Raw genomic sequence first — 27,320 nt, 5'->3', positions numbered from 1 at the left:
AATGTTAGTAATAGATTACACTGTAAAAGTGCCCCATGACTAACTTATCTCATTCACTTAGATGGATCCCTCTGGCTCAGCCTGCCTCATGGTGCCTCTCGTCTCGAATTTCTGTCAAGAAGTTTCGCCGTCTGCCCTCTTCTCCGAGATAGCACCAGCGGGAACCGACAGGATATTGAGGATGAAATCAGTCGCAATTTTGAACGCAGGATGCGTGGCGGTGTTTGACTCGGGCCATCCTTAACCAGCGTTCCACCTGTGTTCAATCGTGATTAGTCCTCTGGCTACATGTACCCAGCGAGCAGTTTCGGTGAAGTCACATACGAGTGTTCCACCATGACGCCGATGTTCTGCAGATATTTTCTGTGAGTAATAACTGTTTTAAAAGTACCAACGACTTGGTCATTGAGCTTCGAAACATGTATGCCAGCACGGCTAGATATCCAGCCGCCTGTCAACGAGTATGCGCCCACCGCCCTCAAGTCGAAGAACAAGTCAGAGATCTTCTTGGCAGTTTAATTTGACGCATATGCCGTCGGCGGTAATGGCCTCAAACTACGGGCGTTGTTTGCAGTCTTATCGTGGGGGTGGTAGACGGACTGAGGCTGCCTCCCACAACCTCCCACAACGAGACTACCGACAATGCACACGTTAAGACATTTGCCTGTGACGACGAAAATGGGAAGATTTTGACCATTTAATGCCTCCAATAGTGCGTACCCCTGTACGCCTGTCCCAATTGTGACAGTCTGCCGCCGGTGTTACCGCCGCGACCAACCTACCGCTGGTCAAATTTGATATGAAAAAAGGCACCACGACCGGTGCAGTATACCTGAACAGGTTCCGTGAGAAACTGAATCCTTACAAGCGTAGTACGAACATTCTATTCTAGCGTTACTAATTAGCTTTATTGATGACTATTTGCGCTTGAGACTATGGAACAAGATTCATATCGTGTCTAGCCCAGATTCATGGATGCTAAGACAGCATTATAGTAGGAATAACAGAGCAACTGAGTGACTGATTTATGTACCATGCATAAATCATGTAGATAATTATTGCCAAACATGCCACGGTGTGAGTTGGCTCCATTACGCATGTTTCTACATCTTCAAGAGACAGCCTTTCGGGACACTCGCAGACGCCACAAGACTTCAGTCTCTGACTGAGCAGAAGAACAATGAGTATCTGATTCAACACACTCCTAGATATTCTTTATCATCCCAGGGCCATTGGTGGAAATCACTTGGCTCCACCCCTTCACTTCAGAAAGCTCAACATAATATGCCGCAGTGTCTTTGCCGAAGACCTGACCGGCGTCGAACCTCCTCACGCTAGACCTTAGAAGGTATTTTCATCATGCATAGAGATTACAAAGATTGTACTAATGCGGAGGCTGCATGTCGGTCAGAGGATGATGGAGTGTCAAGCTGTTGTCTGATGGGCTTGTGGACTTGCCGGCAGGAGCTAGGCGTCTAGACAACTAATAGAAGACTATCTATAATGTGCCGAGATACGAAACGCATGAGACTACTGGCTTGCGCATGGAACTTTTGACACGGATCCAGTGATGGCGTGATGAATCAGTTGGTCACTTGAACGTGCCACTTGAAGCAGGGCTTGGGTCACAAACCTGACGACATGATAGCATACCGCATGGATTATTGGTCATCACCGCAAGATAGACTCATTGCATGTCTTCCCGAACCTCAAGATCCAAACATTGAGACTTGCAGCGTTATTCTTCTTACTTCAACGGCTTTCTCGGCCGGGTTGCCTCGTGGTTCGCCTTAGGTTCTAACCCCTTCTCATCAACTCCAACATGGAAGATAAAGCAACAAAGAACTTTGCCCCAGTCGCAGGAGCCCTCTCTTCTTGTCTTTTTGCTTCAGTGGTGGACTTTTGGTCACAGCTTCTTCGACAAGAATCGTGGTTGTTAACCTTTCAACCCCAACTTCCAGCTTCCGAAAGCCTTGAGAACTATACTGGCGAAGAGAAAGAACCAGACTCTCAAGACCTGAACGATGAATTATGAGTCACATTATTCGGAAGACAACGCATCGGATATAGCAAGGTTTCTTCTGAGTGAAGAACGGGATCGCTTGTGTCTGTGGAAATTCCAGTTCAGAGACGAGGATTTGAACCTTCTCAATCAAATCGAGCCCAACGTGTTCGGCGGTGCTGTTATTCAATGCCTTGTAAGTATTGGCGAGGCGTTGACCAAGAATACAGGTATGTTGCGAGCCTACATAAGCCAGAATCTCAGACTACTTGCCCATTGCCTAAGCTGATCGGATGAGCTTCTTCAAAATATGACACTATTTCCAAGACCTCGAGATGTTGTACTAACTGTATGCAGTTATCAACAGTTGCGGGGAGTCAAGTCATGATCTGGAAGCGAGCAAAGCGACTCTGGATGTAAATATCCGGGAGGGAAAGCGTCACATTCGAAGCGTTTATTATGATGACGATATAGCCGAAACAATAGCCAGCACTGGTTATGAGGGCTCTGTTGCAACAGATTACACAGTCCCTGACGACAAGCCAACGAGCCTACACGAGAGTGTGAAGATCGAAATAGGAAAACTACAGAGACTGAGCTTTCCGATAGCACAAACGCTTGCTGGAAAGAAGGGTTAAGTGAGTGATGAGAATTACAGAAAAGTTGTTGCCAGCTAATAAGTGACCAGTTCTATGTGTCAAATGCAACAAATGAAAAGCGATCCCCAATTCGATTGGGATGGCAAATAACTTTTGAGATTCTCAGACTACGGGTCTGACAATGCGTATTATGGAATCCAAATTTAAGCGGAAATTCAAGGACTTTAGACAAAACCTCGGTTAATTCAATAAGCTCTCGTTGAAGCTCAGAATATGTGAAGTTGTTCAATACAGAACGTGTGACAACATGTATTCTTGCGAAACAGAACAATGAGACTCGCGGGACAACGTGACGTTAACAAAAATAGCTAGCTGGTAGCAACCAAACAAGGTAGGTTCTTCGTCAAACATCTGTGCCTGGCAGTTTCATGTGTCTGTTAACAAAAACCAAGTTTTGTGCTGATGTCCCACCCCCAAAAAACAAGCCACCGTTCTTGACCACATTGTTCGAGACGATGAGCTCGTCACGATGGTGGATTGATGTCTCATCCCCGCCGTCTCTGCCTAAATCGCCCCCGAAGAAAGTAGAGCCTTCGACATGGTTCCACTGCACCACACTTCGAGTCTGACCTGGAGTCAGGGGAGCAAGCTTGTAATAAGGTGGTGGTTTCTGCAAATCTGCAAGGTCGTGGTCGGTAAGATGCAACTTTCCCTTTTCATCCTCCCATGCACGATGTGGAAGCAACTTCGCAAGGCGCAACCCCTCCTCCAGGCCTGGGCAACTTTGGACGCGCTGGTCGACCTTGGTGACAACCTCAACATTGACAATGATATCGCCCTTGCCCATCAATTTGATCAACCCAACCTGTGCCATTTGCAAAGCGAGGATCAACGTCGTCTTGGATTCACCCAGCTCTCTTCGTGACGTTTCAAGCTTCTGTTGCTCTCCAGGCCCGTGTCGGAGCTGATCCATGAACTTGTGGAACCCACCACCATTCTGGGACTTGTCCTTCAAGTTTTCGATCAGACTGTAAAGATCCCGGCCGCTCTTTGCCACCCGATGGGCTGCCTTGTTGACATGGTTCTGACGTAGTTCTGGCTCAGCCGCCAGAAGCTCAAGAACGGCGAGAGTGGACTTGACGTCACCAATAACGCCATTTAGCTACGATACTCCATTCTTCTGACGCACCCAGGCCTTTCTAGCATGTTCAAGGAGAACCACAGAACGAGTGAGGATGTCTATGCATGCCGCTGCGGCCCCAAGTGCTTCCTACACATCAGCCATAGATAAGCTTCAGAATCTTAATGGCTACAGCCTACAGCGCCATTGAGGTTAGGACCTTGGGACCTACCATATTATTGATTTTTGGGTCCTTCTCGTCACTAAAGTCTATGAGGCTGAACGATAGGCGTTTTTAAGGACGGTGTTCTTGGTTGAAAAGTGTAAATTCCACGAGAAAATGATCGGGGGAGAACGCAAGAGGAGGCTCCCAATACTAGGAAGAAACCCCGCAACCGGAAAAAGGGATGGCCGCATTACAACTGAACTGGCATGGTGTAGCGACGTGTGAATGTAAATGCCTCGAGTGATTACCACATGTATACTGAGAACTTGGCTGGATGGCTCGGAGACACGAACCGTTCCCCGGATAAATGGCTCGCATTTGGCGAGTCACCTGCCGAGTATGACACGCAGGCAGCATATGCATGCAGGTGTCGAACACTGGAAGCAGGCTGTGGACTTGGAGAGGTAAGCTCAGCCCATGCTTGGATGAGTTACTAATATGAGAGTCTGCCCGTGAGCCAGTGACAAGCAAACCACCAGCTCCCGCAGATGTAAAGAAAGGGTGTGATCCGATGGTTGTGGCCTAGTGCGACAGAATACTGTGTACTTGGCTTGCGGTCCACCCTCGCGAGTTCAATGAGGCTATCGTGAAAGGGTATCTGATTGGCTGAGTCCCACGTATCTTTTCCCGGGCACGAATGGTGTAAGGATGGAAGGCAGTACCTGTGGGCGGCATTTCGCTGAGTTCGTAACCGAGCTTCGTGGGGGTCCCAGATTCGCAAAAGCCTTCCTCGCATCATCATATATACATTACCGGTATACCTACATCCATCGTCCCCAAGCTTTTCTCTTAGTTGTTTGATAGACTCCATAATCTGGTTTGATCTCTTTATCTCAGTCTCCCAAAATGTCCTTAGCTCCGGCTACGCAATCAAGTCAAGGATCTCAAGCCGTCTATGCCCATGAGAATGAGATTAGTACAGGTAGCGTTATGACAACCGCCCAGAGCCGAAACATCACAACCGCCCCAACTGGTGTCCAGAGCGAGATAGACAACAAGTCTGTCCACCATATTATCGTAAATGGTGGGACTTGCAATTGGTATCAGCCAACACATCGGCACGCAGAAAACTCCAGCAGCCAGGACATGAAGAACGACCAGCGATTATCATCCGGCTCGTCTCTTCAGCGGCCCACTTTCAGCGCCGCTGATCTCATTACATCCACGTCGCCATCAGGTTCTGCTTTGTTGTCCCCAAGCCTTACGACAGAACCACAAAGCCCTACTCAAAATGTGTGCTTGCCTCTGTCGCCGCTTGAGTCGCCGTCTCTCGAGAAACATGGTCAGCGCTATGAGATGTTTTCTTTTCGGGTTGAGGGGGCCTATGATGCTGTTCTTAGTCAACTCGACTCAAAGCGTTTCCGAAGGTCCAAAAAGTCACGCCGTCGGTTCGACATCGAAGTCCAAAAGGCTTCATGCTTGAATACCATTGGATGTTTGGTCAGAGTTCTGGTCAGCCAACCGTTGGAAGCCACATCATCGCAAGACGCGAGCATCGAAGTCTGTACCCTGATTGACGATGCTCTCAACAACCTCTGGATTCAATTGAGTTATCTTGCTCGCGATATCACGAGATTCGGTCAAAAGCACGAGGTACGTTTGTCAAGAATGCGGTTCCGGTGTCCATTGATATCTCTCAACTCACCAGATTGTATCAGGACCGCCCATTGTCTCCTGAGGTCAGCCGGAAAGCTCTTGCAGATGGATTCAAAGTCCTTAACACTGGATTTGAACGTTTTGACAACTCCGCCCTCCAGCTAATCCAAGAACTTTCTCCACCCGACCTATCTTCGAGAAAATCAAATGCTGGGCATAACGACCTGGAGCTGAAGGAACTTGACAAGCTCTCGACTGAGGGCCGTATCTCAGCCATGCTCTACCAGTGCCTATGTAGAGCTTGCCCAGAACAGTGCCACACTCTACACACCGCTTATCTCAGCCTTGAACCAGAAGAGGCAGACACCCGCGCATCTCCAGACCCATCAGGCACAACACGGACAATGTGGCAGTGCCATATGGCTTTAAAGTCCACTGTAGGGAAGAAGATTCAGTTGATATGGTACAGAGTCGTCTCATCTGAAATGGGCGACTCGGAGCACCAAGAGCTAGCAATAGTTGATGAACAGACTAACTCGGAATGCGCCACGGAGCAGCAACAACTGAACGAAGCATTCAAACACAACCCCAAAAAGAGGCGAGCAGCGTCGAGTCCCGCAGAGCCCCCTTTCAAAGTAGCTAAAACGCGACCGGGTCAAAGCATTCGAAGGATTTCTGAACCAGCTGCCTCTCGGAGTGCCGAGTTACCCAGTCAACTTTCAGTCTGTCCCGAGCTACTCGCGCAGTATGAACTCAATACTGTCGTCATGAAAATGACTAACGCCAGGGGGTACAGTCATGATGTCTTCTATCTCGCCAAGGACGAGAGACCGATTCACGACACCGAGCTCAGCGATCCTATCAGCCTTTCGTATATTCTTGGAAAAGGCCCTCTCAAACGCCAGTACGACAAATTGTGCAGCGAGAAGCTGTCGATAATCCGATTTTCCAGACTCATAGCCGAGGCGGTCTTGAGATTCGATCTGCGGGACCGGGATCCGAGTCCGGAAGACAGTGTTGTCTTTTGCATATCCCCCAAGAACGTCCTTGCGCCATTCCTGGTGAGGTTCCTCACGAAAGCAAAGATGCCATCGATTGCCGCTGAAGTCGACGACAATGCTTCTCAGCAAAGGTCTCTGCAGTTGCTCAAGCTCGGTGAGGTTCTTCTGAAGCTAGGGCTTCCTAAACCACGACGGATGAGTATGCCGCCCTTGGAACTGAAAGACCGCAGGACATTCATCAAGTCGGCCGTGTCGGACGTCCGCTCCAATATTAATAACACCTTCTCCGATGTCATCATCTCGTGTGAAAATTTCTCGGCAAAATACGAAGACACAAGCAAGTGGCCCGAAGAGAATTTCAATCAAATATTTTATAGGAGTATTGTGCAGCCGCTCAAGGACATCGAGAGGAATTTATCACAGTATCAGATACCTAAACATTGAATGTTGGTATGTGGAAGCTATAACGTAAGAAAACCAAAAACATCAAAATGATTATCGAAAGTTACTGTTTCTGATTCGCGGAGAGTTGATCTTGTTGTCCCTCCCACTTGTATTAATTAACCTTGCACATAAACACGAATATCAACCCTATCTGGTTCCACAATTTCCTCGTCCATCTCTCCCAAAAACTGTTTGATCTCTTCCTTATCTTCTGGAATGTCAAAAGTTCCCGACTCGGAATACAAGGTGCTTGACCCTATGGACATGGCCTCGGTATTATCCACTTCTGTGTCTTCTGATTGCGGAGTCCTGTACTTCGCCGAAATCTCTTTAATGCCATCTCGATAGTCTGATACGGTTCTGCTTCGATAAGCACTCATGGCCACTGTTGCGCTCTTCTTCCGAAGCGCTTCCATCGCTAGAGATGAGACGAGGGGTATGAGCCTATTGATATCTTGATGGACAAGTCTTCATTGGGACTTCATAACTTGCGCGCCACCTTCCACCACCGAAATACTGTTCCTCGTGTACATGGTAGTGGCTCGCCGAATCCTCTCCTTGCTCACGTTCTTACCTCCGTCTCGGAAGGCTTGATCGAGAATGAGTATCAAGTCGCAGGCACATTTGATGACCATCCGTGCCGCTGCAGGAGCCTCTAAAAGCGGCGCTCCAACGATGAGTGGGATGCTACCCACTACGGTGGTTGCCGTCACGAACGCTATGCCGCCCCATATGATGCTGAATTGGCCCAGGGCCTGCGTCATGAATGATGATAAGTTCGCCCACACCAGGCGACTTAGAATCGAGTTGATTTCGTCCACCTTTACCGAAGTCATGCCAAAACACCCGTGTGCAATCTCGTAGCAAAGATACTTTGAGATAGAGGGAGTGGCTACAAACGATGTGAGCCCAAAACCTGCCCCAAAAGACGCAGCGTTCACCGCTGTCCAAAGAAGCCGTAAGGTCTTCTCCACAGCCTGGTTGATTTTGGCATCGACGTCTGGGATCTGGGCTGCGATCATTGCCTCCGACGTGACAATATCACTGAATGACCCAATCGATTTGTGTACGAGCTCTTTGATGGATTCCTGGTCATCTATATGGTCGACAAGTCAGCATAGATCAGGAAGATTGTCTGCCATCGAATGGTCTTACATCGTGATACAAAGGCAAATTTGGCGTTCAGCTGAGGCCAAATAACAGCAGTCTCAGGCTCGGTCTCGAACTTTCCTCGGAAAAGTGCCTCTCGGCCGGACAAGAGTTCCATTTCGAAGCGCTTCGCCTTCTCTGGCTCGTCCTCGGCCTTCCCGGGCTCAATGTCTCGTCGACGTAATTTGATGAACTTGTCCTTCTTGGTCCCATGACTACAAGCGGGGTTCCAGGAATATTCTTAGCTACTTCTTGAAGGACATTGGCTAATGCCGACTGAACAGGGCGATCAGTGTCAGTATCGATACACAACCTGATAAGTAGCAGCATGTCATTGGACGCATCGAGCGTTGAGGAGTGAGGGCCATCACATACCAAACCGCATGAAGTTGTCTCGTAAATCTTTACTGTCGGCCCGTTTCTTGAGGAATTTCTTGAACACCGCGATTTCCCTTTTATTACCAGCTTGGAAGCCTTCTGAATCATGAATGATGATACCATGGTGTTGGTCCGATTCGAATCCCTCTTCAATGTTGTGTTGGCCTCTCTGATCCGAGTTTTCTTGGGTCTGAATGCAATATGAGCAAGCTTCTTGGATGACGTGATGAATTGGCCTTACCATTGAGAAACCGAAGACCTTGTTGAGAAGGGTAGATTTCCCACGCTGGTGTTGCCACAAATGAGGATTCTGCAGGTGGAGTGCTCGGGTAGAATATCTCTGATCCAAGGATCGGACGGCATGGGTTGCCGTAGTTGGGGTAGATTCCGTCCTCCTTCCTTCATGTGGTGAGCAAGAGTGCATCATCAACATACTGTCAGGAAGTGATGTATATTGATCGATGGCCCGGGGCCAGCTGAATTGGATGCAAGCACTTGTAGGAAGAGTACAGGGGTCGATCAGGACACACCGGTGCTTTCGCCCAAGAATCTGGCTGCCGCCCTCGAGGACCAAACGAACGATAAACGTCTTGTTTTCCTCAAGCCAACATCCAGCACGATACTATCACAACAACTCCGAGTGGTATACCGGGAGCAGAGCTTGCCCCGAATGACTCTTCTTGCACCTGTTCTACGAACTGGCCAATGATGTTACCCCTCGGCCAGTATTCGCACACAAGATACCACTGCCCGTCGTCGCACAACTTGCGGTCGCAACCGACGTCTGTGGTATTCTTCCACACGAGCTGCGTGAAATGGCCCGTCTCCTCGTCGAACTCTCCCCTATGGAAATTGTAGTCATCGCGCTCGTCGCCCCACGCCTCGACGCTGCGCGTTGCGTTGTGGTACCCCTTGGCTAGGTTCTCGCCGTAGGGTCCGCCAGAGTGCTCAAAGTCGCAGCTGTCGCCCGGCATGTCGTCGAGGTAGTCGGCCGCGAAGCCAGCGAGTGTGTCGTTCCAGCTCATGTCAGAGGCGTTGTGCTGCTTACGGTATGTGTTTGTGCTATTGAGGACCGCCGACGTGAAGGTGTCGTCCGATGTCCATTCCGGCTCCGCGGTCGGGCTTGGTGGCCCCTGTGTTATTGTCACTACAGTCTGGGCCGCCGCGAGCCAGGTGGCAAGGAATAGTACGGCAATGTTGGTGAGATGCATGGCGTAAGGCGTTGTCAGGTCGGTTTCAGTGATTAACTTGTCAAATTCTGCCCGTTGTGGCCAAAGGCTGAGATGAACGATTGCAACACTCCATTGACGAGTCAGAAGTCACTGGGATTATATGATAAAATAGAGGCATGACCTCGAGGCACCAAGCAGGATACAAATTCTTTAATGGTTTGGTCAACGAAAACCCCTCCTGACCACGAGTCCTAGCCAGTTAACTGTGTTGTCAGTCCGTGAGATGACGCATGCCGGTCTTGTGAGGGGGGGTTCCAAGGCTCACTGCATGACGTTGACAGCAGTCCACCTACGTGCCGGGCCAATTGGCTGTGCTCCTCTGTGCCTTTGCAGCGTCCCAAGTTTCTTGGGGCTGTTCTTCCGGAGCCCTCGGGCAATCGTGGTGGCGGCGGCGCAGTTTTATGCCTATGCTGATCACTGACACCGTGAATTCGGCAACTGTGTCCATTATCACAATCCTTACAAAGTCTGCTTCATACCAAGGTGTGAGCTATGATGTGTTAAATAGGCGTGCTGCGTGTCCAGTATGATTCCATGTTCGCTTTGGATATGCTGTCGTCAGCTTGGGCGTGGGCAGAATGCGGACGATAAGCGTTATACATGACGATAACACAACGCACCTGCGCTGAAAGAAACGGATATAGTTAAGTACTATCTTGGCGTAAACCAACTAGATCGAATATGCGTCAGCCCCCGGTAGTCTGGACACAACTCAGGAGCCGATCATCGTAGCTGTACAGACCCTAATCAAGTAACCGTCAACTTTGATGGACTCTGCTCCGCAAGTGATTTTAATAAGCACGCACGGCCCTTGGCTCAACTGCTACAATGGACCGCATCTCTGCCGTCCAATATTAGGCCAACAATAGGTCGAAAATGGTTCCGAGCCTGTCTCGCCATCCTGTGTGAGGTCGAGAGCCAAAGTTTGATCTCTTGTTGAAGACCTACTATTCTAGAAGGATAGTTCTGGGCTACATCTGAACACACACCGTCGTGCCACCAACTGACGTCGTAATACTGTGTTTTTGACCGGCCAAATGAGAAGGAAGTGAGAATGTCTATCGAGTCTTTACAGAAAATCATGCAATGCCCGAAACGCCGGGCTTGTTTTACAGGAAACAGCCCCAGGGAGCATCTGGCGGCGGGTCGTGGAGTACACGGCGTCAGCATCGGGAACGACAGTACCCGGGTAGGATGTACCGTCTTCACAGGTGACCACCGCCTCGGTATCTGTAGACCCAATGAACGCAATCTTCTTTCCCGTATGATAGCGCGCCTTGGCGGTCGTTTTTGTACGTTGTCTGGATGAGATGCGCCCTGTGGAACTTGCGAATGCTCGAGCCGTGGCTACACATGTGGCAGGACGCGTAAGCGGGCACGTTACGCACATGCCCGGGAGCCAAGCCAAGCCACCGGGATGCGATGAAGAAGGGAAACGCACTGTTGAAGTAAGACGTCGAACAACAACCTGGTAGACTTGAACACATGTCCGTCCATTGTGAAGGCCTTTCTTGTTGTCGAACAGCTCAGCGCTCATCTCGGCGACTTTGTCGAAAATGCCGAAATGGTAAAGGATGCGCAGGCTCGGGGGCGAGAGCACCAAGCTCGCGCCGAAGTCCTCGATGATGTTTGTCCTCCGCTCGAGCAGGACGAAGTTCATGCCAGCGTAGTATAGTTTGAGGTTCAGGGCAGCGAATGACATGTAGGTAGATGGTTCATATGTCTTTTGGAGCTGTATATTTTCTGCACAGGTCAATATATCTACCTACTTCTCTCGGCCTTTGACCTCCGCCGTCATACCATGCTTTATAATTTATGACACTTCCATAGGATCGGATGAAGCGGACGTCCGTTCAGTGACGCTACCACTTGATATGTGACCAATATAGCTCTGTGATAGTCAGCAAAAAAATACAACCAAATGAGCCTGAGCCACAATGCTTTAGGTCTTCGTGGTATGTGACGTTCATTGCCCTTCAAATTTCATAACTCGGTACTCCGTACATCTCACAAGGATCCCCGAGTGAGTTGAGCTTGGGCCTCTTACTGCGAACATGGCCCAACGGGAGTAGAGCTGGGCTCAGCCGTGACGACACGGGCAGCTTCGTCACAATAACTTGCCGCGCAAGACGCTCTCCAGGCTTAAATCAACACAATGGTCGCCGGTACTCATACCTAGCTAGTATCACCCTGTGGGCTTAAAATGGGGGTTTTCGCATGAGAACCTGCCAGTTTCGGCATTGCCGTCAGTTTTATCAAGTGTACCATTGTGAGCTACTAAAGACGGCAAAGCAAGCTACATGTATGCATGCCACTAGGTGACGGCACTTTCTAGTAGTATGTCTTCTCTACGGTTCCTACAAGATGTTGTAGTTTTTGGAAATCTTTTATCTGATTGCCTTGCATGATGCACCGCGCCCCGTGCAGGCAAAATCCCCAACATGAATCTCGAATTCATACACCTATTCCGACTTGCCTAGCTTGTCCATTATACTTTTGAACTCCCCGGCAGCCTTGCCTTCTCTGAGCATGAAGAATTGTGATACCACTGCTCCGTCCGGTGCCGTCATGTCCTGGCGATCAACAGTATGGAATCCGTATTTTTCATAGATGGGCTTGGCTGCGGCCATTGCCTCCAGAAACACCAGCCTGCCGTCCTCATCCGCTCTCGAGCAGCCCCATTTCATCAGAGGAGTGGCGGCGCCCTTGCCCTGGTGCTCCCTTCGGCAAATGATGAGCTCCAGATAATAGTGACGGACCTCGCCAATGATCTCGGCATGTTTTCTCCCGAGGGTGCCGAAGAAGCAGTCGGCGAACTCCGGGTTACCCTCCTTTGGCCAGATTTCTTTCGGGGGCATTGGCTCGACGTTGTGCTCACCGTCTTTGGCCGGATATACCCATTTTGCGCAGGCAATGGGCAGGTCGGGGTCGTCCTTGAAGTCTGAGTCTGTGACGACGAGCCACTGGAACCGCGGGTTGCCTATCTCCCCGGTAAAGGCCGCGGTGAGGAACTGGCGGCATGCTTGAGAGCTCGAAGGGAAACAATTTGTCGCCACCGGGCTGTCGTGGAACGCTGAGTGGTAGATGGCGGCGAGGGCCGGGCCGTCGGCCGGCGTAGCAAATCGCAGGTTAAGGGGCATGATCGGACCAATCCGATCCTGGTCGTCGGGGGGGTTTGTTGAAGTGAGATTTGTGCCGCCTCGACAAACGTTGTGCTGAAATTTGCAGTTCAAAAATTGAGACATTGTCTCGGTTAGAAATGTCAAGCTGGAATATATAGGTATGGTCTGCTCCATCATTATAGACATGCATAATAACGCGCCATTTTCTGTTTACGATGCAGGAGTGGCGCATACAACTTCTTCTTTTGGCAGTCAGTTGCGCCGGGAATTGATGTTGGCTATTATTACTTAGCCGATGCCACGCGGCAGCAGCAACAATGGCGCATAAGTGGGAAAAAAACATGATTGAAAGAAGAATACAAACAAACAAACGATATGTATCAAAAAGTGTAAAGAGATTCTATTTGCGACAGAGATGAGATTTGAACTCATGCGGCCGAAGCCATGTGATTGCGATTCGAATTCGAGTCACACCCATTAACCACTCTGGCACTCTGCCCTGGTTGGGTGAACGAAAGTGTTGGTATGAAATTTTATACTCCATACTTGGTGGTGCCAAAGTGGGAGTTTGGTCTGCAAGAATAGGGAGTCCCGAGGCCTGGAGATGTTGCATGGCATATCACGTTGCCGTCTCAGGTTGTGTTATCTCTATTCCTTCCCTGTAACATACTAGAGACAGTTATATCAGGCCAGTTGTAGCCGTAAGCCTGTATGCAATAAGGCAGACAAATATCTGCCTCTAGAAGAAGACATGTGGAGCTTGGCTGCACTTAGCCTAAAGCCTAAGCTTAAGCGGCACGTCGTTTCATCCTCAGAGTCCCAAGCAATGCATCGGCAAGCGTAGGTATATTTCGGCTGTTCTCGGCTGCGGAGTAATAGGGCAGCTTGATCAATAGTATCCGTAAACCGCCCGCAATCAATCATTCACGCTCTATCCTACCACTACGCGTGTACTGCATGTATACGACCCTACCGAGACAGTCTTTACCAAGTCATGAAGACCAGCTACAACTATGGGGGCTTCGAACAACCACACCGTGATTGTTTCCAAGAGGACTAAGCAAAATTAAACAGTCGTCTGATAGGCCGGGGTCACCCTGAAGCTATCGCGGCCCCTGCCCAGCTTAGAAATACATTGCGACTGTCCAGCCGATGGTTACATGACTAGCTAGCTCTGTGGATTGTGACATCGTCACCTGCAGTACCATTGCTCTTTGTTCTGGCTGACAGTGCATACTGCACCCATTTACCTCTGGGCCGCTCATACTTGGCACGACAAGATCCGGTGACAGCAGAGGTACTTTGACCAGCCACGACAGCACAACGAATCAAAAAGGCAGAACTCTCAAAGTCTCTCTGTCCAAAAGCTCTACGATGGTTGACAAATAGTGCCAAGGGCTTGCGACATCGTAATCACCTTCCCCTTTCATCTAAGCAAACCAAGTTCAGAGAAGGTCCGTCAGTCGATCCTCAGCATCAAAGAACCGCTAGAGTGCTCTAGTCACCGATAGACTACCCTCTAAAATGGCCTTATTCGAACGACATTGTCGCCATCGCCTGGTCTCTGCACGTCCTGCACGATGATGATAGGCGCTGAGGCGTCCCATGCAGGCCTGTTGCAACCCCGCGGACCACTGCATTCTGGAACTTTTGCGACGTGCAATAAATATCGCAATTCTTGGCTCGGGGCATGCATACGGGCAATGCGAGTACAAGAGGAAGGCCCTGTCTTTTGGTTCATCCTCGAAAAGTCTTGCTGTGCTCCGTGTTGCCCTGCATTCAGGGTCCGACTTCTGGCTGTATCTGCGTCCAATCACCCATTAATAACATGAAAACCGTACACTTGGCTCTTGCGATGGGCGTCCTCTCGGGGGTCTCCAATACTAGGGAACTGGAGCCCAACGCCGATCTCTCAGCTTGGTATGACAGTGGCGCCGCCCATCAGGAGAACATGGACTACAAGATTGTATATCGAACAGTCGAGCCAACCCATCCGTTCAATGGCTAACGTCGCATAGGCCCAATGGGAAGAAGCCGAGGCCGACGGGAAGTTTGACTCCGCTCAATGGACAGGACGCGTCAAGGACTATATTGCTTGCAAAGACGGCAAGGTGGAGCTCGTCAAGGGCGACCCTCTCCAAACGTTCAAATGCAAGGATGTTAGTATTATCTTTGGTTGGGTCAATCTTGGGATGGAACATCGGCTTACACCTGCCAGATCGACCTTTACGACTTCCAGCCTCATGCGGCTTTCGGTAACTCTACCGGCCGAGGCTCGGGCTCCTGGGGTTGGACGGCTCCCGATGGCAGAGAGTTTTTCGCCATCGGTCAGCTAGATGGCACCGCCTTTGCAGAGATCACCAAGAATGGCAAGCTGGTCTACCTCGGCACCTTGCCGTACTACTCCGAGCCGAGCAGGTGGCGCGAGATCAAGACGTACAAGAACTACCTGGTTGTTGGCAGCGAAGCTCCTGGGCACGGTATCCAGTTCTTTGACTTGCGCAAGGTTAGAATTCACCACCAATATCCCCAGGCCGCAGCGTTTGGGAAATTGGAATGAGCTGACGCGGATAAAGCTTCTCGAGATTGACCCTAAGAACCCAGTCATCTTCTCCAACGAGAAGGACTTGACAGCGCACTGGATTGAGGCCCTTCCCCTGGGCCGCAGTCATAATGTCGTCGTCAACGAGGAGAAGGGCTATGCCGTTGCTGTCGGTGCCCAGCCTCGTCGTAACCTACCGTGCGACTCTGGTCTGCAGTTCCTTCACCTTGCAGACATTGCCAACCCCGTCTACCTGGGATGTGCTGCCGGCGACGGCTACGTCCATGACGCTCAATGCATCGTCTACCGCGGACCCGATGTGAAGTACTGGGGGCGTGATATCTGCTACGGATACAACGAGGATACCTTAACCATGTTCGTTTCCCGCGGTCTTCCACACCCTATCTGTTCCCTCCGGGATGGACTAACCGCCGTGGTAGCTACGATGTCACCGATAAGAACTCCACCAACATCATCTCTCGTACCAGTTACGAGGGCGCGACCTATACTCATCAAGGCTGGGTGTTCGACCCCAACTGGCAGGATTTCCTCGTTCTCGATGATGAGATCGACGAGCGGAACAGGACGGGCCCTGCCGCCGATGGCTTCCCGGTGACGTACTTCTGGGACATTCGGTCCCTTCAGAAGCCGAAGCAGAGCGGCATCTTCAAGGGCACCGTTCGCAGTGTCGACCACAACCAGTTCATTCACCGCGGCCTGGCGTACCAGAGCAATTATGGCGCCGGTCTCCGCATTCTGGACGTCTCGTCCGTTCGCTGGGACCCGACGGCCAAGCACGTCAAGGAGATCGCCTACTTTGACATCTTTCCCGAGGATGACAACGAGCCTGGCGGCGGCGCCAACAACTACACTGGTACCTGGAGCCACTACCCGTACTTCAAGAGCGGGTACGTCGTCATCAACACCATCGAACGCGGCGTTTGGGTTGTGAAGCGGTCGAACCCATGGTGGTGGCCGTGGTGAACTCTCATAGCCGTAGTACGCCAAATAATTGGAAACGATAACTGTTGAGACAGAGGAGTACTGATGGGGGAAAGCAATGGGGAAAACGGTTTAGTTCTCGGTATATAGTATATTACATACAATGCAAACTTTTTATCTTCAGGCCTCTTCACTAATTCTAGTCCGCAATGTTCCGCACTCGTCGGCGTCCAAAACATTTCAGGCAAATGTTAATGGTATTATCATTGACAATATGGGTTCTATCTCACAACGAGTTCCACCTTGAGTTCCACCTACACACTGTGCAGTTCGGTTGATATCATCATTGATGCATGGTATGAAAGTGCCCCCTCACCTGACCTCACTTTGCGATGAACCATCAGCCACGGCAATTAAATTACCATGAACAATTATGAAAATTAGGGATTCGAAAATTTTGGGACGAAAATGTGAGGATGCTAAACACTGGGCACTTGAGAATGAATCTTTCTCCAGCTGCATGTGTGCAAGTAGGCTGCTAGCACTGCTTTGGACTATACGACAACGTGAAATAGAATAGTGCTGACATTCTCTTCTGTCAGACAATGGAATTCATTAACACTGCTTCTGCTTCGGTACGGAATCTCCCGGAAATTGATAATTTTAAAGCTTAGCTGAGGTTCCCATGGCAGGCTCGGTACTGCATCAAGGTCGACCCCCGTTCTCATGGTGTCCCGCCCTGTGGCACAGTACAAAAGACAGACCGGCGACTTGCAAGAACTAATGATGCAAGTATCTTTGGAATAGATATAATACCAGAATTTCTCAGAAGATTTGGTATTGCCGAAGTGTTATTTTCAAAACAATCATATGCCAGTATCCCGGTGCGCGTTTCGTTCATTAGGTTGAAGGTGGCCTTCTGAACCATTGAATGCTCGATTACCTAGATTGGTGAAGCTTACATGCATTACCGAGTGTTCACCAAGTCAAACTGTATTAGCCAAGGCTATTTTAACGACATTTAGGGCAAGTACAAGTTGACCTGGCTTTGGTTGAAGTGTTTAAGTTTATCTAATGCCAAGCCCAACAGTTTGTGATCCTATTTTTGAAATCTAGAGAGGCTATATGGCCCATTTTCATTTTTCATTCTTGACTTGATCCTTCTTTATTCATTGGCAGCCATCCAATCCATCAACTCTCGCCAATCAATACATTGACGCTCAGTGCCAAAGCCCGTAACACCTCCAAGGGCAGGATTGATAGGTTCAGCTGTCAAGTCCTTGTCAGAAGTTAGTGTTGTGTTACCCCACAATCAATACCGGACTTACGGGGCGGCACATGATGGTTTGACGCAGAAGATCAAAGCAGTGGCCAACATGGTAGATATCGTTAGAAGCATTCGCTTCTGCGGCTGTGCTATGGTATTTGTGGCTACCATGTCCTGCATGATGAGAGCTGTTTCTGGTGTCGGGATGCAGCTCGTACAATGCCAAGCGTAGCATATCAAGACAGTGAATCTGGTGGAACACAGCAAAACAGCTCTCGCTCGGTGAGATGGTAGGGTGCTTGAAGAAACCACCTTGCTTAGGCAAGAGAGAAGACCACGCCTCGTTGACAGTCTCGGAAGGCGGCATTGCATAGTCCACATCCAGGGTGAACGTTCTAGGTTTGTTCTTTACTGTTGCCATGTTAGTAGCGTGATAAGTAGCCAATCTCACACTGACTGTTCTAGAGACACTGTAGCACTTACGTAGAATCTCTGACCTCACGGGTTCTTCCCAGTAAAGCGACGGCTGGGGTTGGGAAGAAGGAGTTCTTAAGATAGCAACCACGAACATGATGAGGATAACGTAGAAGAAATGAATCTTTCCATGTTTCCAAGCCCAATGTCGTCGTGAGAGTGTCTTTTCGCCCCCCTCCTCATTTTCGTGCCCAATACCGACATACCGATGGGACGAAAACCAGGAATTCATTTTGATGGCTGACAGCATTTGTAGGAAGGACGGCATTCTTTTGGTGGGTTCTGAGAGTCCCATGCCGTGTTAAATTTCAAAAGGAAGAGGGAACTAACCAAAGCCGGATACAATGGAGTAGGACACGATACGAGTGAGGTTTGCAAGCTGCGATAGAAATCTAGAACAGAAGTTTGGCCAGAAAACTGGCTGTGTTCTTACTACCCGGTCGGGAAAACCATTACATCTCATTCCAAAGTCGGACGACATGTGGTGATAAGCAGGCCCACAAATATAATTCGTCTTCTTTACCACATATCCGCATTGCGCCTTTGGGTGTTGGATCAAGGCTGCTCTGTGAGAGGGGTTGCAGGGCCCTGTTGCAGGGATGTAGCTCCCTCCAAGGCGACTCCCTTACTGTGTCTGCTTGCACGGTAGAGGTACCTGCAGGGGAGGGCTGGTGAGTTGGGGAGATATCCGTGATTGGAGCCTTACATGAAAGCTTACGTTCCCGACTTGGTGCATGTACGGATACAATGTCGGTAGTTCTGTTCGTATCTAGGCATCAACTACGCCACCTTTGAACCTTCACAGGGGTCCTCACTAGGATCTAGTGCAGCCGTGTGCGGGCGAGGATTCCTGAAGCCCATAGTGCCGGGGGAGGGGTGTGGTACAGAACTTTTGACACAACACCCCTGCTGTCATCTTTCCTCTTACATAGCTACCCACTTGGTGGGGTTAAGCACCTTTCGAATAGCTGCCTACTATGCTACTATGGCTGGCCATCAGCAGTTATGTCCCACTCTTAGAGCAAACGTGAGAGTCAGTTGTAATCTGTTCTTGCTCGCTTGCTTTCCTTTCCGTGCTTTTTTTTGAATGTAAGGCTGGTTCTCTGCTCAGGTTACTCCTACTTGTGTACTCATCCCCGACAAAGCCTGACCATTTGGCGCAACTGAGACCTCAATTATCCAAACAAGCATGGCTATTTCCAAAGGGAACCGCTATTCACAGGATAGTCTTGAGGGAGAGGAGAAGCATATGCACCAGCAAGAAGACGACGAGAATGACGGTCTCCTGTCATTAGCTGGCAGACATGCTTCGGCCGAAAGGCCTACGCAAGCCTGGTTTTCGGGGAAGCTGCCGGTCCTTCTGATCGTACTCAACACTCTCTTCTTGATAGCAAACACGATTGCCTGGACTTTTGTTGGGCATGCCGCTGGCTCTCGTGATACGAAGCTGTCATCGTGCTTGATTGATTCCCAAGTTCTTCCCCCGAGTAAGGTCTCCCGATTCGCCCACGCTCAACCAGACAGGATTTTCTTTTCTAGAAACTCTCCTTGCGTACGGCTCTGCCTGTAAAACGCTGACTTGTATCCGCGTAGCCCCAGCAAAAGAGGCGGTACAGTATGAGCTTCGACGATTCACGGGTATTGGGGCCCACGAATCCGAGTTCATCGGCCGGGCGAGTGACGAGATGGATGAGAAATGGAACCGCCTGATTGATAGTAAGAAGACGACACAGCACGCTGCATTTTACACAGGACAACTGACAATCTCCCATCACAGATGGGAAGTGGTTCGCCATGGACCGCGAAATGTTCGTCAAGCTCAACGGGAACCCGGACACCGGGCTGCGAATCCCCAACGATCCCGAAGGCCGCTTCTTTGGCATGCTCCAAGTGAACCACCAGCTTCACTGCGTCGACATCATGAGGCGCTCGACTTGGTTTAATATTAAGCGCTATAGAGACAGGGACCATTTTCAAAACATGACTGACGAGGATGTCATTTTGCATACAAGTGAGTAACATCCTGAGCAGCACCGTGCCTCCTGTCCACACTTACTTATACTTTATACCGCGGCTCAGACCACTGCGTAGAGATACTAAGACAGAGCCTACAATGCCACGGCGATACGGCTATGCTCACCTACAACTGGGTCCACGGGCATGACTGGCCGCAGTCGGCGTGGAGGTCGTTGCACAGCTGCCAGAACTGGGATGCGCTGAATGAGTGGAGGGCCGAGAACGACATTAGCCATCTCGTCACGCACCTCGAACGGCCTGCTTGGGTCTTGGATCCTGATGCGGAAGCACCTGGCCACAGAGGCGCGGCCGAGGCCGTCGATCCCATTACCTGCAGAGACCTGGAGTGCGAACACTGAGCGAGTCCTCGGGTCGTGCACGACAACCACCCTGTTGCGGAACTTCATATAGTTCAGGCCTTGCTAGCTAAATGCCTTCCACTAGCCTTGAACATACATTATTGCAGCCAAGATATTGGTACTTCGATCAAGCTTGCTGTTAACGATACAAATTCGTGTTCGTTTCATTATTGTCTTTCTCCTTCGTGTGTCAAGTCTCATACATGTAGCAATACGCTTTTTTTGACTAACAAAACATGTTCGACGCCATATTTCTACATACTGATTCGCATCTATTTTCTTTCCAAGAGTAATTGAGATCACTGTGTATTGAATTTCCATCCATCAGTTATTCTACAGCGAAAACTTCAAGTCCGCCCTCTTGAGTTTATACGTTCTCGCAGGACAGCATTAGGGAGGCGTGGCCAATGCCTTGGCTCCGTGCGGTTTCTTGGGGATCATTTCCGTTCCCAGCGGAGCTTGATGTCTGAGAGTCCAATCCAATATTCCTTCAAAGTCTCTGCAGACCTTATTCGTGTTGAAGTCCGGCCAGGGATGATTTGCCTCGGCAATCCAGTGCGACGCGACCAGGCCGACGTCAGCATGGCACATGACGAATTGACGAATTATCTCTATGCAATGATCTAGAATTTCCACTTCTTCGTCAGCATTGCTCCTTTAGCAATAGATAGAAAGTTGGCTTTGACACTTTCCTATGTCGCAAGCCTCAGAAGGGTTAACCTACCAACATGGGTTTGAATCATCTGCTCATCGCGACCTCGGAAGTCAAATCCTGTATCGCGATAATAGTCGAAGTTGAAGTATGTTGTCTTTCGAAGCAAGTTCTAATTGGCGTGGTTAGCCGTGACTTTGGGTGCCCGAACGCTATTCTATCTCCCCATAGATACCTAGGAGGAAAGACCGAGTCGCGAGTAACTTACTACACAGTGCAACTGATGAGAGAATTCAGGCTGAACAAAGAAGCTAGTGTCTGGATTGGTTTGGCTTCGTACGGCAGTCTCGATGGACGCGCCGAATTTAGAGTATTGCTCGTCGCTTATAGGAATATCCAAAGGTCGAACTTCCAGCAAATTAGTGTTGGAGACCGAGCTTTCAAGGGTTTTCTAAGATACTAGAGAACTTACATATGCTGACGCTATCCCAGTTGTCATCCAGCTCTTGACTGGGACGTCCACGGAACTTGGATGGATAGTCTAGTGTTCCATTCGTTCTGGCCTTTACAAGTCGGTGTGGGACGTATTCAACAAGAGGAGCTGCAGAAGTGTTGCTAGAGCCTTAGCATACGGATTCTTTTAGCTCTGGTGTCCAAGAGGCTTACAGTAAACCGAGGTCTCGACAAAGCAGTCGTGTTTTCCCACGTCACCATTCTGGAAGATTAGGATGACGAAGAGTATTCCTGATAGAAACCATCCGGATGCAGCAATTGTTAGTAGCAAAGGAACTCTTGCAAGGCTCAATGGGAGACATCGATGTGCCTGTTTCTCGGGGACTCCAAGCTCGTCTTCGCTGTCTGAAGATTTCAGTCCGGTGTACGGCGACTTTGAGAACCACATTGTAAGGCTCTTGCTCGGCTAGGAGAGGAACAAACAAAGTTTTAGTGAGTCTCCCAGCACCAATTCTGTTCTCTTGGGAGAGGAGTTCGACCAAGGAAGTCGCCGCGGCATTGAGAGAAAGAGAGAGACCCAAGGTGCCAATACTAAGGCTCGGATGGAACATGTGTCAAGGCAGACTCGGTTCCTTTGTGCCGCTGATGTGAGACGGCTCTGACAATCTGTACGGATATAACAGGGCTCATTCCACACACCCTCCTCGTAGTGGAGAAGCTTATCATAATTATTGGTTCGAATCGCCTACCTATTCAGGCTACTGGGCCATCGGTAAGTACCCCACTGGGGGCCTGATCGGTCGGCTGCGCCGATATCAGGGCGATATCGCCGTACTGAGAGTTCAATGCAAGGTCAAAGGTTAATTCAACGAATGTACTGCCAGGAGCCCGCCAGCAGCTGTCGCCAGCTGCGCTCTACTAACACCACTATTGCCCACTGTTGCCCACTGTTGCTAGCGCCTGCCTACTGTTGCCTACTGTGGGCAACAGTAGGCTACCTGCCTTATTAGTCCTTTTCTAAAATTTTACCCAAGTCTAGAGGCTGGTAACAATTTATATAGGGAAATTAGGGTTTTAGTACATCTGCTGATAAGAAAGTCATATTTTCTAGCGGTACGTAGCCTACTCTAGTATCTTTAGAGTTCTGTAATACTATGGTATCAGGCCAAAGTTTGACCCCCTCGTCAGGTAAATGTGGCCGTGCTGTTTTGATTATTTCAGCGACGGTACTTTGAGGTTCTTTTGCACATCTATCATAATAATTCTGGCCAGTGAGAGTCTCTCATACGTGGGTCACAACTCCACACTACCTGTTATGGAGTTTAAACTTACCCATCATACCATAGTATACCGAGGTGCGTGTCAAAAGTAGTGATCCAGAATGCCAAGACAATTTGAGCAGAATCACTTAGCCAACAGTATCATTACAAGGAAGTACATGAGAGCCTGACGCTCACTATACTTCTCCCTACCTACTATACCTAAAGTGTGCTTGTCTCCCCTGAGACATTAAACTATTCTCCCCTAAGAGATTGAGCCTATAGTTTATTAACACTCTAGAGTCCCTTAAGAGTCTGATAAGACCAGGTATCTTGAAGTCTTTCCTCCCAGATTCCCTACTTCTAGTCTTGGCATTCTGGATCACTACTTTTGACACGCACCTCCGTAGAACTGAAATTATAATGTACCCTCCTGTTTTTAGCCTAGTGCGGCATAATTTGAGTTTTTTAGTACTTGTGGCTGGTGCTTGGTCCGTGATATCAGTCCTTATCCAAAGTGTCAAATAATATCGGCGGTGCCAATCAAGGAACCCTTTCCAACTGCATTACTCGTTTAGTGACGAATTAGATTAAAGTATGGTGCTCTACGGCTGAGCATTGTTATGATGTGTAACGACGACTTTCTATTCTAGTGAAACTGCCTCACTTCCTGTCGCTCTACTCCCCTTAGTAGGGAGAATTTCCTAAAACTAAATTGTAGAAGATTTAATTATACGTTCAGTTTGATGGTTCTACTGATACGTTCAAGTCTGAGACTTACAATAGCAAATCATGTGTATACATCATTTGTAGATAGTCTACCCTTATTTGCAGGCCCCTCGCTTTCAGACGGCGACAGCATCCTCTCCCTCCGCAGCGTCCTTCCTGTAGCCGCCCCAGACGTAAGCCTTCTCGAGGAAGTGTCCGGCGTCAACATTCTCTGGGTTGGCCTCGCGCTTCTCTACAGCGGCCTCTTCCCCCGCAGCGTCCTTCCTGTAGCCGCCCCAGACGTAAGCCTTCTCGAGGAAGTGTCCGGCGTCAACATTCTCTGGGTTGGCCTCGCGCTTCTCTACAGCGGCCTCTTCCCCCGCAGCGTCCTTCCTGTAGCCGCCCCAGACGTAAGCCTTCTCGAGGAAGTGTCCGGCGTCAACATTCTCTGGGTTGGCCTCGCGCTTCTCTACAGCGGCCTCTTCCCCCGCAGCGTCCTTCCTGTAGCCGCCCCAGACGTAAGCCTTCTCGAGGAAGTGTCCGGCGTCAACATTCTCTGGGTTGGCCTCGCGCTTCTCTACAGCGGCCTCTTCCCCCGCAGCGTCCTTCCTGTAGCCGCCCCAGACGTAAGCCTTCTCGAGGAAGTGTCCGGCGTCAACATTCTCGGGGTTGGCTTCCGCAACAGGAGTCGGAGCCGAGTAGGCAACAGACGCCATAAGGGTAGTCAAGAGATAGGCGTAGGTGGTCTTCATCTTGAAAATCTGGTAGGCGGCTGTGCTGCTGGTTATCATCAAAATCGCCTGTGGGGATTTTGAATATCCAAGGATTATAGATGACACTTACCAGTAGGTGACTGGTTCAGCGGGAATAGAATAAGTTGATGAGGCTGACGAATGCGTGCTGTCGGGATGATGATTAGAAGACCGTGTTGCAGAAGGTTGGACGGGAGGCCAGCTATTATAGGTGAAATTTCCAAGCTGCGAGATCGTAGCTTCTCCAAAACATACAAGGTAAAACTTCCTGACGAAGACTTGATCGATCACAGACTCCTTCCGGCCACGTCTGATGGGAACGTCGTCGGCCGCCCTTGGAGACCATGCCTCGGCACCAAGCCGGCGCACTATCACCACCTAATGATCGATTCATACATTTGCAGCGTCTTACCTGTGGGTACTCTGATAGGGATCTGCAGTCACTTAGGCCATGTTTGGTTTCAGGCCGCCATGCGCCTTCGTGCACGAGACGAATGTAAGCACTCGGATTATCCGGGTTCCATTAACAGAGGATCCCATGGGCGTTGGATGAGGCTCCACTAGAAGGCTATATTCTTACATGGAATAAATCCCTCTCCAACCCCTGCTAGGCAGTGAATCTTATCAGCACGTATTACGGCCGTATTAGACTCTTGATGAGCCCTGGGGAGGCCGATGCTACCATGAACGGGATATTACTACCGGTACGTGTGATGGGTATATTTGTGGGCCGCACCACGGGTACTTGACAATGGGCTTAAACTTTGGCCCGATACCGTAGTACGCAGATGCTTTCCCGTGCGGGGTACCCAGCCGCGTTAGTTTCTCTATGCCGTCCCATCCGTTATAATACCATAGTATCCGTACCTTGGTTAGGAACTCACCTGGCGACGAACCATGTCCCCACCGGCATTGCGGGTATCATATTACCTCACATAGCCTCATGACAACACTCGAACTTCCATCTCAGTTAGGGGCCCCACCATCATAGCCGTGTCCCATCGCGAGTGAAAAGCTGCCGATTCGGTTTCTGTGGTTAAGCAATGTGTATACGGATGCTTGTTTTTGGGTTCAACGGCCTAAGGCTATGCATGTTACTCAGTGAACGCTCATTGATGTTTTTTTGAACGAAAGAATTGCCCAAGAGAGGTTGGATAGCACATTCTCACAGCTCTTAGCATTTGGGGGGAGCAATTATGTTTACATCCAATCGTGACGGACTATCTAATTTTAGACGAGCTCGCCGACTGCCTCCTGCCTTGGGGCAGATTTCCTGGCATCCTAAACCTTTCTCGAAGCTTCGAGCTGACCTCGTTGCCACTGCTGCAGATTCCCCCAGTTAATGCATTGCTTTGTGATTCCCCAACCTAGCGGCTTTCCCCAAGCATCGGCGACTTCGGAGGCCGGCGATCCCGGTGGACTGTTTGCTTCAACCACGAGCGAGTCGCCACACATGATGGTCAGTCTGAGGTATTCCACGCAATGCTCGACGTGATAGGCGGCCTGCTGCTTCCCGTCATCCGAGAGCCAGTCCGAGTCCTCAATCCTGTGGTAATGCGCCATTCTTACAATGTTCTTTGTAGTTTCGTGTGTTAGCACGATGAGCAGTGGACTCTGCCGAGAGCGCGAGCATAACGTACCAGACAGTGCAATTGGTGTTGATTGCTTATATGGTAGAACTGACGCGTCATGTTGCCGTGGTGTTTTCCATTGTATGGTGCTTCGAAGCCCTCCGTCAGACCGTAATCCTCGGCATCTGGGATCCAAACACCGTCACCAGATCCTTGGTTTGTCCTTAGCATATTCTCTGGCCAGCGGAGATGTACCAAATACTAAGTTCTCACATACCTTCTAGTATGGTCAGCCAGTTCTGATTGACCGCGTCGTTCCATCCTACAAAGCGTTCATCTGGAGTCATTACAGTCGGGAGGCGGGGATGGAAGACGTTTGTAGGAACAGGAGTCGGTGCGATCTTGACGAGTGGTGAACGTGTGTCACGAATGACTACTTTCTGGACTGACCCTCCAATCACAACTCCCAACAGCAATATCGCAAGATGAGAGATGACTGAAGCACAAGACCATGACTTGCTGCGAAGCCCGAAACCACCTACGGCCTGATACTCCTGGCTCGAGCGGCCAGCATAGAAACAATCGAGCGGGAGTGCCATTGTGGTTTGATAGTCGGCAAAAAGAAAAAAAAAGATAGGCACAGACGATGAAGAAGCAAGATGGAGATTGAGTTCGAAATGACCCAGGTGGAAATCACATAGTGTTCTCCATTCCCTCTTCCCTCTTCCCTCTTCCCTCTTCCCTCTTCCCTCTTCCCTCTTCCCTCTTCCCTCTTCCCTCTTCCCTCTTCCCTCTTCCCTTCTCCCTGCCGTGTTTTCTATAGGCGGAGCTTCCCCATGTACGCAGTACATTGTCGCCATATAGTACAATACCAATGAACCTTGAGAGAAGCTAGGCAACAAACTTCCACTAGTTTAGAATACGACCCTATAATCTAGTCAATATGATTAACTCTGGCTAGTGTTGTAGTGCCTAGGAACCCTAGTTACTTGCTAGAATAGGTATGTAGTAAGTGTACTATTTCTATATAATCTTAGTCTACTTTAGGGGTGGCAGTAAAGATGACTTGTCACATCACAGTGCGAGAAGCACCCGCGAGTAAGTCTCTAACCGCTCGGCTATGCAGAGCCTAAAATCTTACTGTATTGATGTGTCTACCCCTCTAAAGTTATTATCTAAAGCAAGCTGGCTTCTAGGAATGGAAATCTCTCCACTAAACCTGTGTCTGTCTAGTATCTAGAGAGCATTTACATGGGCATCCGAAGTCACTACGGATTCACAGCTCCGGCCAGGGTGGATAGCTGGCGGCCGCCCACAATCATTTGCCTATCACTCATACAACGCTGCCTTTGGGCGTGTTGAGGACTTTCTTCCGCCAGCTTTCCGATAGATTCTCTTACACGGCACATTCTTCAACCTTTTTTTCTTGTTGCCCTGTATCTGCGTTATCCCACCC

The 27,320-nt window shown here is 49.7% G+C and overlaps 13 protein-coding genes and 1 non-coding gene across 14 annotated transcripts; 4 read left to right on the top strand and 10 right to left on the bottom strand.

Annotated features, from left to right (window-relative positions):
* Window positions 1-3,004: 3,004 nt before the first annotated feature.
* Window positions 3,005-3,807, bottom strand: GLRG_09444 (uncharacterized protein; the record flags this gene model as incomplete). The annotated part of the gene is made up of 2 exons (XM_008100129.1): window positions 3,005-3,763; window positions 3,787-3,807. The coding sequence occupies 2 exons, from the start codon at window positions 3,805-3,807 to the stop codon at window positions 3,005-3,007; spliced, it is 780 nt and encodes a 259-aa protein (XP_008098320.1).
* Window positions 3,808-5,033: 1,226 nt separating this feature from the next.
* On the top strand, window positions 5,034-5,625 carry GLRG_09443 (uncharacterized protein; the record flags this gene model as incomplete). The annotated part of the gene is made up of 2 exons (XM_008100128.1): window positions 5,034-5,540; window positions 5,596-5,625. 2 exons carry the CDS (start codon window positions 5,034-5,036, stop codon window positions 5,623-5,625), a joined length of 537 nt encoding a protein of 178 aa, XP_008098319.1.
* A 685-nt stretch (window positions 5,626-6,310) lies between these two features.
* Window positions 6,311-6,988, top strand: GLRG_09442 (uncharacterized protein; the record flags this gene model as incomplete). The annotated part of the gene is made up of 1 exon (XM_008100127.1): window positions 6,311-6,988. The coding sequence occupies one exon, from the start codon at window positions 6,311-6,313 to the stop codon at window positions 6,986-6,988; it is 678 nt and encodes a 225-aa protein (XP_008098318.1).
* A 470-nt stretch (window positions 6,989-7,458) lies between these two features.
* GLRG_09441 (uncharacterized protein) lies at window positions 7,459-8,255 on the bottom strand (the record flags this gene model as incomplete). The annotated part of the gene is made up of 2 exons (XM_008100126.1): window positions 7,459-8,084; window positions 8,144-8,255. 2 exons carry the CDS (start codon window positions 8,253-8,255, stop codon window positions 7,459-7,461), a joined length of 738 nt encoding a protein of 245 aa, XP_008098317.1.
* Window positions 8,256-9,114: 859 nt separating this feature from the next.
* On the bottom strand, window positions 9,115-9,726 carry GLRG_09440 (SCP-like extracellular protein; the record flags this gene model as incomplete). The annotated part of the gene is made up of 1 exon (XM_008100125.1): window positions 9,115-9,726. One exon carries the CDS (start codon window positions 9,724-9,726, stop codon window positions 9,115-9,117), a length of 612 nt encoding a protein of 203 aa, XP_008098316.1.
* A 1,226-nt stretch (window positions 9,727-10,952) lies between these two features.
* On the bottom strand, window positions 10,953-11,449 carry GLRG_09439 (uncharacterized protein; the record flags this gene model as incomplete). Its single annotated transcript, XM_008100124.1, has 2 exons — window positions 10,953-11,094; window positions 11,136-11,449. The coding sequence occupies 2 exons, from the start codon at window positions 11,447-11,449 to the stop codon at window positions 10,953-10,955; spliced, it is 456 nt and encodes a 151-aa protein (XP_008098315.1).
* A 760-nt stretch (window positions 11,450-12,209) lies between these two features.
* On the bottom strand, window positions 12,210-12,887 carry GLRG_09438 (acetyltransferase; the record flags this gene model as incomplete). Its single annotated transcript, XM_008100123.1, has 1 exon — window positions 12,210-12,887. The coding sequence occupies one exon, from the start codon at window positions 12,885-12,887 to the stop codon at window positions 12,210-12,212; it is 678 nt and encodes a 225-aa protein (XP_008098314.1).
* A 389-nt stretch (window positions 12,888-13,276) lies between these two features.
* On the bottom strand, window positions 13,277-13,368 carry GLRG_13232. The gene has a single exon. It is a non-coding gene; the product is annotated as a tRNA-Ser (tRNA).
* A 1,329-nt stretch (window positions 13,369-14,697) lies between these two features.
* Window positions 14,698-16,395, top strand: GLRG_09437 (uncharacterized protein; the record flags this gene model as incomplete). The annotated part of the gene is made up of 5 exons (XM_008100122.1): window positions 14,698-14,835; window positions 14,888-15,028; window positions 15,088-15,375; window positions 15,446-15,786; window positions 15,852-16,395. The coding sequence occupies 5 exons, from the start codon at window positions 14,698-14,700 to the stop codon at window positions 16,393-16,395; spliced, it is 1,452 nt and encodes a 483-aa protein (XP_008098313.1).
* Window positions 16,396-17,518: 1,123 nt separating this feature from the next.
* GLRG_09436 (uncharacterized protein) lies at window positions 17,519-18,191 on the bottom strand (the record flags this gene model as incomplete). Its single annotated transcript, XM_008100121.1, has 3 exons — window positions 17,519-17,632; window positions 17,682-18,031; window positions 18,104-18,191. 3 exons carry the CDS (start codon window positions 18,189-18,191, stop codon window positions 17,519-17,521), a joined length of 552 nt encoding a protein of 183 aa, XP_008098312.1.
* Window positions 18,192-19,283: 1,092 nt separating this feature from the next.
* On the top strand, window positions 19,284-20,469 carry GLRG_09435 (uncharacterized protein; the record flags this gene model as incomplete). Its single annotated transcript, XM_008100120.1, has 4 exons — window positions 19,284-19,581; window positions 19,688-19,810; window positions 19,872-20,105; window positions 20,174-20,469. The coding sequence occupies 4 exons, from the start codon at window positions 19,284-19,286 to the stop codon at window positions 20,467-20,469; spliced, it is 951 nt and encodes a 316-aa protein (XP_008098311.1).
* Window positions 20,470-20,859: 390 nt separating this feature from the next.
* GLRG_09434 (uncharacterized protein) lies at window positions 20,860-22,022 on the bottom strand (the record flags this gene model as incomplete). The annotated part of the gene is made up of 5 exons (XM_008100119.1): window positions 20,860-21,092; window positions 21,194-21,293; window positions 21,390-21,529; window positions 21,594-21,722; window positions 21,788-22,022. 5 exons carry the CDS (start codon window positions 22,020-22,022, stop codon window positions 20,860-20,862), a joined length of 837 nt encoding a protein of 278 aa, XP_008098310.1.
* A 1,656-nt stretch (window positions 22,023-23,678) lies between these two features.
* Window positions 23,679-24,293, bottom strand: GLRG_09433 (uncharacterized protein; the record flags this gene model as incomplete). Its single annotated transcript, XM_008100118.1, has 1 exon — window positions 23,679-24,293. One exon carries the CDS (start codon window positions 24,291-24,293, stop codon window positions 23,679-23,681), a length of 615 nt encoding a protein of 204 aa, XP_008098309.1.
* Window positions 24,294-25,574: 1,281 nt separating this feature from the next.
* Window positions 25,575-26,211, bottom strand: GLRG_09432 (uncharacterized protein; the record flags this gene model as incomplete). Its single annotated transcript, XM_008100117.1, has 3 exons — window positions 25,575-25,868; window positions 25,934-26,076; window positions 26,142-26,211. 3 exons carry the CDS (start codon window positions 26,209-26,211, stop codon window positions 25,575-25,577), a joined length of 507 nt encoding a protein of 168 aa, XP_008098308.1.
* Between the last annotated feature and the right edge of the window lie 1,109 nt (window positions 26,212-27,320).

This window comes from Colletotrichum graminicola, assembly GCF_000149035.1.
Source record: "Colletotrichum graminicola M1.001 genomic scaffold supercont1.48, whole genome shotgun sequence".
NCBI classification, from domain to species: domain Eukaryota; kingdom Fungi; phylum Ascomycota; class Sordariomycetes; order Glomerellales; family Glomerellaceae; genus Colletotrichum; species Colletotrichum graminicola.
Note: the sequence above shows the minus strand (reverse complement) of the source record. Positions and strands in the feature narration are given on the sequence as shown.